The sequence below is a fragment of the Salmo salar genome, chromosome 10 (genome assembly GCF_965601325.2).
Source record: "Salmo salar chromosome 10, fSalSal1, whole genome shotgun sequence".
NCBI lineage: Eukaryota > Metazoa > Chordata > Actinopteri > Salmoniformes > Salmonidae > Salmo > Salmo salar.
The window spans coordinates 109,121,807-109,138,529 of NC_138300.1; the positions used below are offsets into that span (position 1 = coordinate 109,121,807).

The following is a 16,723-nucleotide window of genomic DNA, read 5'->3' on the forward strand; positions in this document are numbered from 1 at the left end:
AAAAAAGTTTGTCATCCTCTTGTATGTTTCAGGTTGAGGAACATCCGCTACACGTTCAACACGGTCCTGGTCGTGTTCATCTGGCGAGTGTTCATCGCGCGGTCCCAGATGGCCAGGAACATCTGGTACTTTGTGGTCAGCCTCTGCTTTAAGTTCCTGTCCTATTTCCAAGCATCCAGCACCATGAAATACTGAGTCCACGTGGTGTACCCACCTTGACCCCATCCACCCTCCTCAACCCAGCAGCCCAGCCCAGTCCAGTCCGCCTTCTCTCCCTCCTGCCCAGCCCCCCTTCAGATAGCTATGTATCCGACAAGGCTCTGCAAATCCTAGAATATTTTGAGTTACTTAAGTGTCTGACATACCATTAATCTACCTTATGTGAAATGTCCCCTTCTCTTTGCAGTGTGATCCCTGATGTGGGGGGTAGAACTGCATTTGAATAAGCATGAATCCAATCAGACCCCAGGTCCTATGATGCTCACCTTGCACATTGATAGTCAGCCAAACAGAGTTATTGATGGATAGTTTGGTTGTCATGGAGATGGAGCATTGCTTTGCTGACAGCCCCCAGGGTGGTCAGGCGGTGGCTTTGATTAACAGTTTACATTTTCCTGCTTGAATAGGGGTGAAGGCACCCATATACTGTATGCTTGATGGTGGCAATGACTATTACCCAATGACATGATCAAGCACAAGGTAGATGGTAATAGATTGGCTTTTTACAGTGCCTAAAAGGTATGATTATTCTGCTTCAGCTGACCTTGCAGAGCTATGTATTTTTTTTAAACAATTTTCAAATCATTTCTGACTGGACTGTCCGCTTATGATTCTGGCCCAAATACCTCATAGCTCATGTAGCTCAGATCAGGCAACTGCTCAGAGGACTTGGTTTTGGAGAGTTTGGGCAGGTAGTCTAAGGGTTCTTTACACTGCTTTCACTGAGGACAGCTTTCAGAAATTCGCATCTATGTCCATTTTAAAATAATGAGTAACTGTCTTTCCTCATGTAGGTCATTTATTTAACTGTCTGGAATGGGAGCGTTGTGTTATGCATCTCACATGTTTTGCCTGTTGTCGAGTTTGGGATATTCCATGCATGGGAGAGGCCTCTTCTCTTCCGAACACCTTTATCTTTGTCTCATGCTATAACTTTCAAAGGTGGTCTTTATCCCATGTTTGCCTGGGTTGTTGGGCACTTGTGACATTTTTTACTTTTTGTACTTGTTCCTTTTCCATGTTGTCTTGTACATATTGTGTAAGATGTTGGACTTACTGTGCACTTTCCTGTGGTTGTACGCTGAATGACTTTCATTCGGAATGTCCAATTGTCATATAGTCACTTATACCTACAGTTGAAGTCGGAAGTTTACATACACCTTAACCAAAACATTTAAACTCAGTTGTTCACAATTCCTGACATTTAATCCTAGTACAAATTCCCTGTCTTAGGTCAGTTAGGATCACACCTTTGTTTTAAGAATGTGAAATGTCAGAATAATAGTAGAGAGAATGATTTATTTCAGCTTTTATTTCTTTCATCACATTCCTAGTGGGTCAGAAGTTTACATACACTCAATTAGTATTTGGTAGCATTGCCTTTAAATTGTTAAACTTGGGTCAACCATTTTGGGTAGCCTTCCACAAGCTTCCCACAGTAAGTTGGGTGAATTTTGGCCCATTCCTTCTGACAGAGCTGGTGTAACTGAGTCAGGTTTGTAGGCCTTCTTGCTCGCACACGCTTTTTCAGTTCTGCCTGCACATTTTCTATAGGATTGAGGTCAGGGCTTTGTGATGGCCACTCCAATACCTTGACTTTGTTGTTCTTAAGCCATTTTGCCACAACTTTGGAAGTATGCTTGTCCATTGTCCATTTGCGACCAAGCTTTAACTTCCTGACTGATGTCTTGAGATGTTGCTTCAATATATCCACATAATTTTCCTGCCTCGTGATGCCATCTATTTTGTGAAGTGCACCAGTCCCTCCTGCAGCAAAGCACCCCCACAACATGATGCTGCCACCCCCGTGCTTCACGGTTGGCATGGTGTTCTTCGGCTTGCAAGCCTCCCCCTTTTTCCTCCAAACATAACAATGGTCATTATGGCCAAACAGTTCTATTTTTGTTTCATCAGACCAGAGGATATTTCTCCAAAAAGTACGATCTTTGTTCCCATGTGCAGTTGCAAACCGTAGTCTGGGTTTTTTATGGCGGTTTTGGAGCAGTGACTTCTTCCTTGCTGAGCGGCCATTCCGGTTATATCAATATAGAACTCGTTTTACTGTGGATATAGATACTTTTGTACCTGTTTCCTCCAGCATCTTCTGTTCTGGGATTGATTTGCACTTTTCGCACTGAAGTACATTCATCTCTAGGAGACAGAACGCATCTCCTTCCTGAGCGATATGAAGGCTGCGTGGTCCCATGGTGTTTATACTTGCGTACTATTGTTTGTACAGATGAACGTGGTACCTTCAGGCGTTTGGAAATTGCTCCCAAGGATGAACCAGACTTGTGGAGGTCTACGATTTTTTTTTTCTGAGGTCTTGGCTGATTTCTTTTGTTTTTCCAATGATGTCAAGCAAAGAGGCACTGAGTTTGAAGGTAGGCCTTGAAATACATCCACAGGTACACCTCCAATTGATTCAAATGATGTCAATTAGCCTATCAGAAGCTTCTAAAGCCATGACATCATTTTCTGGAATTTTCCAAGCTGTTTAAATGCACAGTCAACTTAGTGTATGTAAACTTCTGACCCACTAGAATTGTGATACAATGAATTATAAGTGAAATAATCTGTCTGTAAACAATTGTTGGAAAAATTAATTGTGTCATGCACAAAGTAGATGTCCTAACCGACTTGCCAAAACTATAGTTTGTTAACAAGAAATGTGTGGAGTGGTTGAAAAACGACTCCAACATAAGTGTATGTAAACTTCCGACTTCAACTGTACCATGGATGTTTGGCCAGATTAAAAAATAGTCCTTTAATCTGTGCTCACATGATCCATTGGGAATAAGATTAATAAGTGAACCACTTTCTGGGAGGTTTGTGTGAATTGTGCCTGAACTTGTCTATGACAAAATATTAGATGTTCGTAATTAGTTACCACAGCCACAAAGTCATAAACCCAGTCTATTTCTACAATTTTGCCTCTTAAAGTAGGATGTTAAACCTAACCTTGAACACACTGCCAACCTTATGCCTAAACTTAAATGAAGACCAAAAAGCACATTTTTGTTTTGATAAACTTTTACGATATTGCCCATTTTGACTTTGTGGCTATACTATCTAGTTGAAACTTAAAATGAGCACTCCGATCTAAGTGTTCTAATCAGTTTGTGTACAACTCTAGGTAGACTTCAAGATCTGACTTCAAAAGTATTGTTATGCTATTCAAAAAAACTATTAATATTACATGGCTATTTATTTACTAAAGCGAAAAGCTTGAGGAAACAAATTCACCTGATACAACTTCAGCTGATGGTTACTATTTTACTTTACATGTGGGATTTACTGCATCGTGTTTAAACTGTTTTATCAATTCTATTGTCAGTTCTTTTAAGTGTACCATTTTTCACAAAATGAAATCGTTAACACAGCCTGAATTTTTGCACAGCTTACTAAAAAAACGACCTAGATTCCTGAAAGTTAAGGGAATACTGTTGTTGCTTCTATTTTAATATGAATTAACAACTTGACATGTCTGTTGTAATAACTGTTACGCACCACATTTTGAAAGGGATCCTTGCTTTCACTTTTGCTTTTTTTAATCCATTTTCTGTATTGGATTTGAAGATTTTAGTGTGTAATAGTGTTTTGTTTCTGGTATGTGGCTTGCTACAGTGGGGGGAAAAAAGTATTTGATCCCCTGCTGATTTTGTACGTTTGTCCACTTACAAAGAAATGATCAGTCTATAATTTTAATGGTAGGTTTATTTGAACAGTGAGAGACAGAATAACAACAACAAAATCCAGAAAAACCCATGTCAAAAATGTTATAAAATGATTTGCATTTTAATGAGGGAAATAAGTATTGCTGCAAAACATGACTTAGTACTTGGTGGCAAAACTCTTGTTGGCAATCACAGAGGTCAGACGTTTCTTGTAGTTGGCCACCAGGTTTGCACACATCTCTGGAGGGATTTTGTCCCACTCCTCTTTGCAGATCTTTCTTTATCAGTGGGCAAACGTACAAAATCAGCAGGGGATCAAATACTTTTTCCCCTCACTGTATGTAGTATTGTTAAACGTGTCTTGCAATGGAACTGCCAATTCAGAGTTTCTTAGGAACTTGTCTTGCCAGTGATGTCGAAGTAAGGGAGTTGAGCAGACCCTTTCTACTTCTTCCTTTTGTGTTGCTAGGAATTCATATTACTGGATCATTCTAATGCTCGTCTATTCGAAGGGCATTGCACATCTAACTTTTACACTCTTTCTGGATTTACAGCATCATATTCCAATACCTGTCTGGACAGAAATGAGATTTAATGTAATATATTCCTCTTGCCTTTTGTCTGCTTGCAAATGTTTTGTTGTTGTCCTGTTTCCTCTTATAATTGTAGAATGTAGTCCCCTAGAATTAACTTTACCCTATAACCAATTTGTTGTCTTTACCATGACCCTCTGTTAATGTTCCCGAGTATGCGCTCTGCATATTTCATTGACAGTTTAAAAGCTCTTTCCACAGTCAAGGTAAATGTTTAAAACAATCAATGGGTGCCTTTTTATTTGTAAACCAAAAAGAAGGAATAAACTCTGTTAAATCCTGTTTGCTGGAAGTTTTCTTCTTGAAACTCAGTATTTTATGTTGTGTGGTTGAAAAATAACTCGCCATAGCTTTGGTCTTAAAAGCTTTTCCTTACTCCAGTGGTCACCCCATTGGTAGAGAGGAGCTGGTAATACTGCTTGATCATTCCAGTAATACTACTACTACTGCTACTTCTAATTTGGTGGGTACTTATTTGTCCCATTTCACAAGTGTGTATTTATATGTGTATGAATTGGAAATGTGTTTTTTGCATATCCCAACTCCCCCTGAGATGCCCTCGGAGACTGGGGTCAATGCCAGGGTCTGCCATTATCAACGGCAACCCTGGAGCAATTCATTAAACCCTGGAGCAACACATTGTTCACCTTCAAGGTCCAGAGTTGAGTTTGAGGGATCTAGAATGTCATTGTATGCTGTAGCGTTAAGATTTCCCTTCACTGGAACTAAGGGGCCTAGCCCAAACCATGAAAAACAGACCCAGACCATGATTCCTCCTCCACCAAACTTTACAGTTGGCACTATGCATTGGGGCAGGTAGCGTTTTACCTGGCATAAGCCAAACCCAGATTCATCCGTCGGACTGCCAGATGGTGATTGACTCCAGAGAACATGTTTCCACTGCTCCAATGGCGGCGAGCTTTACACCACTCCAGCCGACGCTTGGCATTGCGCATGGTGATCTTAGGCTTGTGTGTGGCTGCTCGGCCATGGAAACCCATTTCATGAAGCTCCCGACGAACAGTTATTGTGCTGACGTTGCTTCCAGAGGCAGTTTGGGACTCTGTAGTGAGTGTTGCAACCGAGGACTCCCATTCTGTGAGCTTGTGTGGCCTTCCTCTTAGCGGCTGAGCCGTTGTTGCTCCTAGACGTTTCCACTTCACAATAACAGCACTTACAGTTGACCAGGGAAGCTCTAGCAGGGCAGAAATTTGACGACTGACTTGTTGGAATGGTGGCATCCTATGACGGTGCCACGTTGAAATTCACTGAGCTCTTCAGTACGTGCCATTCGACTGCCAATTTTTGTCTATGGAGATTGCATGGCTGTGTGCTTAATTTTATACACCTGTCAGCAACGGGTGTGGCTGAAATAGCCGAATCAACTAATTTGAAGGGGTGTCCACATACTTGTGGTCGTGTAGTGTATGTCAAATTTCGATTTTCTTGATTAAACTAAATAGAGGTGTTGGTAATAGTATGAAATCGATTCGTGAGAATGATTTATGCATGTTTGAGCGTACTGTTTTGCTTCAGGATTATGTGCTCACCAGGCATTGAGGTTGTAATCTGAGTATATTCTGGAGAGCCTTGGTTGCATGTGGATTGTAGTTGGTCTTATTAGATTTGTCCCGCATGTCCAAAATGGCATTCATGTCTGTCCCAATAACCAGATGGAATTCAGTTAATTCTAACAGTATGCTGTTCAGAGAATCAAAAACATAGGTTGATATAAATTTAGAGCGTACACATTAAAGGCCAATTTCTTTCCATTATGGATACATTTAAGGAAAGTGATTCTTCCTTCTTGATCTTCTCCTTTACCCAATATGGTAATTTTGAGTGTCTTATACAGTACCAGTCAAAAGTTTTGACACACCTACTCATTCAAGGGTTTTACTTTATTTTTTACCTTTTTCTACATTGTAGAGTAATAGTGAAGACATCAAAATGATGAAATAACATAGTTTTGATGTAACCAAAAAAGTGTTAAACAAATTCTTCAAAGTAGCTACCCTTTGCCTTGATGACAGCTTTGCACACTCGTGACTTTCTCTCAACCAGTTCCCACATATGCTGAGCACTTGTTGGCTGCTTTTCCTTCACTCTGGGCTCCAACTCATCCCAAACCATCTCAATTAGGTTGAGGTCAGGTGATTGTGGAGGCCAGGTCATCTGATGCAGCACTCCATCACTCTCCTTCTTGGTCAAATAGCCCTTACACAGCCTAAGCAAATCAGATGGGATGGCGTATCGCTGCGGAATGTTGTGTTAGCAATGTTGGTTAAGTGTGCCTTGAATTCTAAATAAATCACCAACATTGTCACCAGCAAAGCACCATCCCACCTCTGTGTTTCACAGTGGGAACCACACATGTGGAGATCATCCGTTCATTTTTGGAACCAAAAATCTGAAATTTGAAAAAAGGACAGATTTCCATCGGTCTAATGTCCATTGCTCGTGTTTCTTGGACCATTCAAGTCTGTTCTTCTTATTGGTGCCCTTTAGTAGTGGTATCTTTGCAGCAGTTCGACCATGAAGGCCTGATTCATGCAGTCTCTTCTGAAAAGTTGATGTTAAGATGTGTCTTACTTTATATTTGGGCTGCAATTTCTGAGGTTGGTAACTCTAATGAACTCTGGGTCTTCCTTTCCTGTGGCGGACCTGATGAGAGCCAGTTTCATCATAGCGCTTGAGGGTTTTTGCGACCGCGCTTGAAGAAACTTTCAAAGTTCTTGAAATTTTCCGTATTGACTGACCTTCATGTCTTCCGTATTGACTGACATTCATGGTCTGTCGTTTCTCTTTGCTTATTTGAGCTGTTCTTGCCATAATATAGACTTGCTCTGTATACCACCGCTACCTTGTCACAACACAACTGATTGGCTCAAACGCAGTACGAAGGAAAGAACTTCCACAAATTAACAAGGCACACCTGTTCATTGAAATGCATTCTAGGTGACTACCTCATGAAGCTGGTTGAGAGAATTCCAAGAGTGTGCAAAGCTGTCATCAAGCTAAAGGGTGGCTATTTGTTTAACACTTTTTTGGTTACTACACGATTCCATATGTGTTATTTCATAGTTTTGATGTCTACAATGTAGAAAATAGTAAAAATAAAGAAAAACCCTTGAATTAGTTGGTGTTCTAAAACTTTTGACTAGTACTGTACATTTATAATGACATCTTTTTGTTTTGTTTGGGGCTGATGAAAAAGCAGCTAGTTTGTACAAATGGTTCTCTATTCTATGTGATTCCTTTTGGTGCAGCTTTATATAGACATCTGACCAGCCTCTTCTAATGTCCAACAGATCGCCCTCATCATTTAGCATACCAGCGATTGTGTCAAGTGTTTCTCTGATTCTGTTCAGATGCTCGATTACATTTTAATACTGCCAGCCAGGATGTGGCCCAATATTGAATGGACCATGTTTCAGCTTCATCAGGCCTTGTCACTAGAGATCCCCCATCACCTGGCTGTGTCAATTCCTTGGTTTACCATTGTTGCCAAGAAATTTGACCCTAAAGATTCCGCTAGGATATCATTGCACAAGGGAGGTTTTGTTTACCTGCACAGGCGTTGATACTGTACAGGACTAGAGATGAGTCACGAATGTACTGTTCTTTGATAGCTACAGTAGCTGACTGAACTAAATACTTGCCCTAGAACAATAAGGCTTCCAATGTCTTATGTGTTCATAGAATTTGATACCAGGGGATATGTTTAAAAGCAATATTGTGTTTGAACTTCAATTCTATTTCTTGAGGCAAATTGCCTATTTTTCAGTGTGATCATGGCATCAGAAAAAGTAGTGTTGTATGATTGACCATTTAGCCTTTCCTAACGTCGTCAGCTTCAACTAAACTTGTCTTTTTGTGGAGAAGACCCCTACTGTTTTGAACTGCATTTGGCCTTGACAATGAACTGTATGTAATAAAGTAAGAAAATAATGTGAACCTCTCCTAAATAATTAATGAGTCATAATACCATGCAGGTTGATGTTTATTGGGAGGAATGTTGTCCCGGAGGCAGAGCTGAGCGATTCCCAGTAGATGCGCCTGCTGCAAAGAAAAAATTGCCTATATATTGTACCATTTCATGAAAACAAAAATGTGCCTTTTGTCTTAATTTAATGTTAGGTTTATGCATAAGGTTAGCAGTGTTGTTAAGGTTAAGTTTAAAATCAGATTGTATGACTTTGTGGCTGTGACCTCGTACATGAGTCATCCCAATAAATGCCAATATGCTCTAAATCTCTTGGTTTAACCGAGAAAATGCTGACATGAATGTAGTGGTGTTGACTTCTAGACAAAAATGTAATAATGAATTTATTAAATAATTAATAATGAATGGATCCCTACTGTAAAATGATTTCAGTTAATCACTGGCCACCCATTCTCAAAACCCATGATGGTCAAAATGCTCCAGAATGCTCCTTTCAACTCTTTAATGAGAAACACCAGGCTCGTTGCCACCAAGTCAGATGGGAGATTTGTGACAATTGTGAGATTGAGTCCCTAACAGTGTAATGACCGTTTTGCATGAATACATGTTATTTTATTTCTATGAATCAAGATATATATCAGGTAGATGGGAAACCCTGTGCTGGAACAGCTGGCAGCTGCAGCCTGGGAACCATGGTCCGTGCTGAGGGCTGAGTCACTACTGAGCCTGCCCAGTGGGGGTAAGACCCCTCGGCAGGGTAAGCAGGATCCACAGGCTCAGGGACTTAAGACAGTTGCACAGTGGGATGCTTTCATACTTTGATGCAAGCAGAATGCTCGCACGCAGACACTCATTCACTCTATTCATAAAAAAAAAAAAAAGAATTGCATTTAAAAACGTGGGCTTATTTACAAGATTATGTAATTTACACTAAACTACAGTTATCACAAATCATTTGAGAATAAAATAAGTATAAATAGTATGATACTGAAAAAATATGGAAAATATAAAGTAAGGTACATTTATCTCTGATAGCAGGAAAATAAGTAACTTCTCCTAACACGATAAAAGCAAATCCTTTAGGGAAAGTACAGAAGCATAATCTTGGGACAGTTGTCCATTATTAATACATAATTTCACTTACAGCTTTTAATAATTTGAATAATTAATAATAAATTAAAGCTCAATAACCTCATCCCAAAGAAATCAATATAATGTACAGTAAAAGCAAGAGCGTATGTGAGGTCTAGGTTTGCTTTGGTACCATGGGTCTCTGCCAAATGCCTTCAGTCCAGGCTCTGTGGTGGTTCTACTCTCAGGATGGTCTCATACAATGGGATGTTTTCATATACTGGGATTTGATCCTCTCTCTGAAGGTCTGTGTGTGTTACACCTTCCTGTTTGTCATTTTCAGGGGACTTGATGTTGATCAGAGCTGTGTACGTGTCACTGGTGGTGCCCCTTAAATCTTCATTTTCAGGGGACTGGATGTTGATCAGAGCTGTGTACGTGTCACTGTTAGGGTCAGGATGGACATGGACACTGTGTGTGTCCGTTATGGAATGATCACTTCCTCTGAATCTTCTCTTCAGCATGCAGTAGGTGAAGACAAGCGCCCCAGCAGCCAAAACAGCTCCCACCCCTACCCCCACTACAGGAGCCGAAATAAAAGCAACAGGACTATAAATAGGAATGAGACTGGAATTCTCTCCCCCTAAAATGTTCCGTGCCTCACAATAGTATTCTCCACTGTCTTCAGAGCTGATTTTATTGATAGTATAACTCTGCCCTGAAGCTATTGGTGAAGTTATGCTTCTCTTTAACCAGGTGTAATTCTGCACTGGTGGGTTGGCATCACTGTTGCATGTTAGAGTCACTGAACTGCCCCCCACTATCTTACCAGAGGGACTGACTGACACTGAAGTGCTCTTTGGTTTGTATCTGACTGTGAGAGTCACTTCCGGAGAGTGGAGATCATCATGGCCATCTACAGCACAGGAGTAGCCGCCTGCATCGTCATTGCTGACTGGGTTTAGGCACAGGCTGTTGGAGTAGGGATAGTTGTTTGGTATAGGCTGTCCATTCTTATACCAAATAAAGGCTGTGTTTGGACCCAGTGTACATTTGGTTCTACATCTCAGTATGGCACTCTCCCCCTCTGACACAGATGTGGGACCCAACTCCAATAGGACATCTGTGACAGTCAGCAATACAGGAGTTCCAGCGAACTTCCCTCCTAAAATGTTTCTGAGAGTGAACCTGTACTCAGCTGAGTCACTCATTCTCAGACCTCTGAATCTCAGGGTACAGTCATTCTCCTTATTTCCAGGAATACGGTACTCCACACGACCCATATACTTTGGGTCCTGGCTCAGATCTTCAGGCTCCCCTCTAGGCCCCCATTTATTAGACCAGAATGCTTTACTGATCTGGGGGTCGTTGGGATATGTGTAAGTGCAGGAAATGTCCACTGATGTCCCCTTTAAGGCACACATATTTCTATTGACAGTAGTGACACTCTGACAGTTGTGACCGTGAACACACACTGCAGGAGAGTGGAGATTCTCATGGCCTTTTACAGCACAGGAGTAGCTACCTGCATAATTACTGCTGACTAAGTATCGGTACCAGGGAAAGATGTCTTCTTGTAAATATTGTCCGTTCATGTACCACATATAGGTGGGGTTGTCACTCAGAGGGCAGGTGGTGCTACAAGTCAGTGTCAGTTTCTGACTTCCTGTCACCTTCACCTGCAGGCCTGTGATGGAAAGAGATGTTCCCGGTAAGCTATAACCCAACCCTGAAGTCTGTTTATGAAACGAGAAGCGATACTCAGCTGAGTCTTCCTCTCTCAGGTCTGTGATTCTCAGGGTGGAGTGACCACTTTCTGTTCCAGGGTACTTCACACGACCTGAATACCCTGGGTCTTCTGTTAGGTCCTCTGGGATCGAATTATCTCTCCACTTATCACTTTGTTTGGCACTAAACCAGAATGTTGATATGACTAAATTACCACTGGGATATGTGTAAAAGCAGGTTAGGTCCACCGATGAACGTTTCAAGATACAGATTTGCTTCCGGGTGTAAGACACACTCCATCCATTGTGGGCCAGTTTCACTGCAACACAATCACACATCATAAGGCCTATTTTCTTCATTTTTTAAGATAAGCTTGAAATAGGCATGGTCTAATTGACTCAACCAAAAACACATATCTAAGTTTAGCTTTCTTAATGAACCAGAAAATCCATCGTTATTTCTGGTTGTTTATCAGTTAGCTGCCTTGCTCATTGAACCTGTTTTGTAGTATACAGTACTCCTACGCACATACTATAAGCACAACAACATCCTAATTCTTCCAGTGTGATGTCAACACTACATTTTCTGTGATGCGTGTGGTTGGAAACAACAGATAAACATTACTCAGAGAAGAGTGAAGGACAACCTAAGTGACACTGGGCACACTAGAAGAACATTTAGAAGCATCTTATTCTGATTGTTTTATGATATTTGTCTGTAGGTCACACAACGATACTGATAAAAAGGAGAAATGTAGTGCTATTATTTATCATACCTCCCACAGAGAAGAGAAAAGCCATGAACACACTTCCTGCTTTTGTTACGGCCATGTTTCACATCCTGCAATCAGAGAAATTAAATCAAAATAGACAATAAAACACACTTTATAAGTGTTGAATAACCTGACACCTAAATTAAGGGGAGAACCATCATTATGTTCTTCTTTTTTTTAATACAGAAATCAATATAAACTAAATATGTGAAACCTCAGTCCATATATTGTACTGTAGGCCTATGTTCCAGCAACACAAATTCACTCATTTGAAAAAGTACAGAGTAGTACTCCCATGCCCAGAAGGATGACTAGAAACAAATAATTTACAAAATAAATATCAGAAAGTATACTGTACTTACAGCGTTGGGAGCGACGTCCAATCAGTTAGCTAGTGAGCTGTGGTTAAGGGGGCTACAGGTAATGCAGAGCTTATTTCCTGCCTATTTATGCCATTTCCTGCATAGCAACTTGTAATATGTCACTAAAGGGCTTAACAATGTGTGAACATTGCATATGGCTGTGTTTCTTCATATGTGGAGCACACTTACACAGGATGCAAAATCTGAAAATGTCCTTGTTGAAATCGCCCCAAAATATACACTTTCACCTTACCAGACTGATTTTGTTGTAGAACTTCTCAGCAATCTTCTGCCACACGCACTCTTTAATGAGAAACACCAGGCTAGTTGCCATCAAGTCAACTGTCAGGCTAGTTTCCATCAAGTCAATTGTGAGATTTGTGACAATTTTGAGATAAGAAGTGTAATGACTTTAATAAATCCATGTTATTCATTTATTTATCTGAATCCATATGCATATCAGGTAGATGGGAAATCCTGTGCTGGAACAGCCTGCAGCTGCAGCCTGGCAACCGTTCTCTGTGCTGAGGGCTGAGCCACTACTGAGTGTGCCCAGTGGGAGTCAGATCCAGTGAGAGTCAGAACCAGTGGGAGTCAGAACCAGTGGGAGTCAGATCCAGTGGGAGTCAGACTCGGGCACAGTGGGATGCCCTCATCATTTGCATCTGCTTTGAACTAGTATTGTAACATACTGTAGGCTACTCCTGCATGTTTCCTAGAATGAACAACATGGAAATGTTTCGGAAATCTATGCTGAAACACTCTCACACACACACTCTCACACACACACACACACACACACACACACACACTTTCAGCATAGATTTTCCTGCTGTGCTTTCTAGGGGTAGCCTACAGTATGTTACAATATTAGTTCAGAGCAGATACACTTGTGCTGTTCAAATCAGGTTTGTATGAATATCGTCTGTATAAAGGACAGGACATTCTGTCACATTCCCAAAGGTTGCTTGTCCTATGACAGTCAACAGCTGACTTCACTTGTGTCCTGACTATCAACCAGACTACTCCAATGCTCCTGGTAAGTAAACCCCCATTTACATCACATCAGATTTAACTCTGTTTGTGGAATAGTGTGTCAGTCTTGATGTGTGTAAAAGGTACATGTTTTCAACAGAAAATTATGCTGATTTGAAATGTATTGTTTTGATGCCATGTTTCCTCAACTGTACCAGTTCCCTGCCGGCCAAGCAAGTCCCATGTGTTCTTAGTTTTGGTATGCTTGAAATGTTGTGGCTTAAAGGGCATTGAGAAAACTTAAGAGCTTCTAGATTCACATGATTCATAAGATCCACCATAAGACCTCTCTATCCCCTCAGCATCATAGAAGATTAATTTAGCATTCATCCAAAAAGACAGAAGAGTTCAAGAAGTCAAATGAATTGTTCCCATTTCCTGTGCCATGTCTCATAAACTCAGCTATAAAGGTCAAGTTGATCGTCATGAGAAGATGTCTTTGTCGATAGCCCAGCTTCCCTGTACCGCACACAGTACGTCAGCTGAATGCCCAGGCAGCAGTAAACTAGCCTGGAGCGCATTCAGCAAGGCACGACATTGTACAACGTACAGATAGAAATATGTTATGTAGAACAACATGCCTCTCTGACATGTAGAATAAAATATTGTCAGCTCTATTCGTTACATTTCTGTCTGCAATGTTCGATAAAGTCTGCCTACTGAATGTGGCCCTGTTCCTTTAACTGTTTCCATGGCCCATTGATTGATAAGATGAATATCAGCCTTTAAATCAAATCAAGTTTGGCAGGTGTTATAGCGGGTGCAGTGAAATGCTTATGTTACTAGCTCCTAACAATGCAGTTAAATGTCAAACAATTGAAATGTAAGGAAAAAAAGAAAAAGGACAAGAAATCAAGAATGGTGGGACAAATCTGATTAACAACCCACACAGCACCGTAGCAGTAATCAAATGATTTAATATCTTTGAATTCATTTTTGAGATATATTTACGTTGTTCTCTTTCTGTCTATTCCTTAAGCCACTCCTCTCATGTCTGCGGTTCCTTTAACAGTTTGGATCTCTGAGGATTCTCCGCATTGTCCAGGGTGGTTTATGGATGTCTTGGCCCTCTTCTTTGGTTGATTTTATGGGGTTGTTTTGTCACAGACAGCGTGGTGCCACTGGCTATATTATAGTGATCCTGCCCTAGGTTTAAGACACTGACAGAATAGTTGGAAACTATCAGATTACAATACCATGGATCAGTTTCAATGCTTGCTCCATTGTAAAAAAAAATGTCTGGCTGTGTTGGTCTTTCATCACAAATGACGTTTCACCAGAGATTGTTGTTATCAAGTTCTGAGGGGGAGTCACCCTGAGCACTGTTGTCTGAGGCAGTATGCGAGTCTAACGTGTTACTCTTCTGTCTTCCTCACTATGACTCTAGCCGAGCTCTGTTCTCTACAGACGGCTGCAGTCTGGTTAACAAGTAACCCTACCCACATAGTTAACCCCCCCACCATATAAACCCACTTGTCTTAGCCAGCAAGACCCCAGTCAGGAGTCAGAATGGGAGGTTCACGGGTGAAGACCACTGGGGTTCTACTCTGTCTGTGTTACTGTATCAACACTGGAATTTCAGATGATCTCTTTGGTAAGTTATCAAATGTATACCAGTAATACGTTAGCAGGGTACACAGAGTGAAAGATACATTGATTGAATTGTGTATATTTGAATGACCAATTGTACACTATATATACAAACGTATGTGGAGACCCCTTCAAATTAGTGGATTCGGCTATTTCAGACACACCCATTGCTGACAGGTGTATAAAATCGAGCACACAGCCATTCAATCTCCATAGACAAACATTGGCAGTAGAATGGCCTTAATGAAGAGCTCAGTGACCATTAACGTGGCACTGTCATAGGATACCAACAAATTTCTGCCCTGCTAGAGCTGACCCGGTCAACTGTAAGTGCTGTTATTGTGAAGTGGAAACGTCTAGGAGCAACAACGGCTCAGCCGTGAAGTGGTAGGCCACACAAGCTCACAGAACGGGACCGGCGAGTGCTGAAGCACGTAGCACGTAAAAATCGTCTGTCCTCGGTTGCAACACTTACTACCGAGTTCCAAACTGCCTCTGGAAGCAACATCAGCACAGTAACTGTTCGTCGGGAGCTTCATGAAATGGGTTTCCATGGCTGATCAGCCACACAGAAGCCTAAGATCACCATTTGCAATGCCAAGCGTCAACTTGAGGGGTGGAAAGCTCACCGCCATTGGACTCTGGAGCAGTGGAAACGTGTTCTCTGGAGTGATGAATCACGCTTCACCATCTGGCAGTCTTCACCATCTGGCAGATCTTGGTTTGGCGGATGCCAGGAGAACGCTATCTGCCCCAATGCGTAGTGCCAACTGTAAAGTTTGGTGGAGAAGGAATAATGGTCTGGGGATGTTTGTCATGGTTCGGGCTAGGCCCCTTAGTTCCAGTGAATGGAAATCTTAACCCTACAGCATACAATGACATTCTAGATGATTCTGTGCTTCCAACTGTGTGGCAAATGTTTTCGGGAAGGCCCTTTTCTGTTTCAGCATGCCAATGCCCCCGAGCACAAAGCAAGGTCCATACAGAAATGCTTTGTTGAGATTGGTGTAGAAGAACTTGACTGGCCTGCACAGAGCCCTGACCTCAACCCCATCGAACACCTTTGGGATGAATTGGAATGCCGACTGCGAGCCAGGCCTAATCACCCAACATCAGTGCCTAACTTCACTAATGGTCTTGTGGCTGAATGGAAGCAAGTCCCGCAGCGGTGTTCCAACATCTAGTGGAAAGCATTCCCAGAAGTGTGGAGGCTTTTATAGCAGCAAAGGGTGGACTAGCTCTATATTAATGCCCATGATTTTGGAATGAGATGTTCGACGAGCAGGTTTTCACATACTTTTGGTCATGTAGTGTATTTTGTTGAACAAGTCCTAGCTTTTTTTCACCTACAGGTCCAAAGTGCGGTCTTCCACAGATCAGGAACCTTCTTGACCGCTCTTTGAGAATCGTTGGAGGATTGGAGGCAAGATATGGATCCCACCCCTGGTTGGCAAGTGACTTCCTTTTACTGTACATGTGACACCCCCTTTTGAGAAATATGGCAATGAGGATAACACAAAGACAGGCTTTTTTTCTAGCTTTATTGAAGAGTTATCACAATATAAAAGATGGGGGAGGGTGAGTCAGAGGGCCCGATTCGAACCCATGCCGACTCTGGTCCAGCGGCTGTAACCGCTGGACCACACAGGCCACACAAATACAGGCTTAAAGACATCACAATGACATGGAATTTGGGATGATTTGAAGGTTTCACTGAGGTCCAGGGGTTC

General features: G+C 41.6%; 2 protein-coding genes across 3 annotated transcripts in view; one reads left to right on the forward strand and one right to left on the reverse strand.

The window, feature by feature from the left end:
- The window catches only part of LOC106561480 (fatty acyl-CoA reductase 1), a 42,708-nt gene extending 37,937 nt beyond the window's left edge, over positions 1 to 4,771 (forward strand). For both annotated transcript variants that reach the window (XM_014125476.3, XM_082957366.1), the window contains exon 12: positions 33 to 4,771. In XM_014125476.3, coding sequence (XP_013980951.1) covers positions 33 to 195 — 163 coding nt within the window. In that variant the 3' untranslated portion in view covers positions 196 to 4,771. The remainder of the gene's footprint in view (positions 1 to 32) is intronic.
- A 3,709-nt stretch (positions 4,772 to 8,480) lies between these two features.
- Positions 8,481 to 12,493, reverse strand: LOC106561584 (B-cell receptor CD22-like). Its single transcript, XM_014125688.3, has 3 exons — positions 12,369 to 12,493; positions 12,010 to 12,074; positions 8,481 to 11,553 (listed from the first exon to the last, which is right to left on the reverse strand). The coding sequence occupies exons 2-3, from the start codon at positions 12,062 to 12,064 to the stop codon at positions 9,722 to 9,724; spliced, it is 1,887 nt and encodes a 628-aa protein (XP_013981163.3). The 5' UTR covers positions 12,065 to 12,074; positions 12,369 to 12,493; the 3' UTR covers positions 8,481 to 9,721.
- Between the last annotated feature and the right edge of the window lie 4,230 nt (positions 12,494 to 16,723).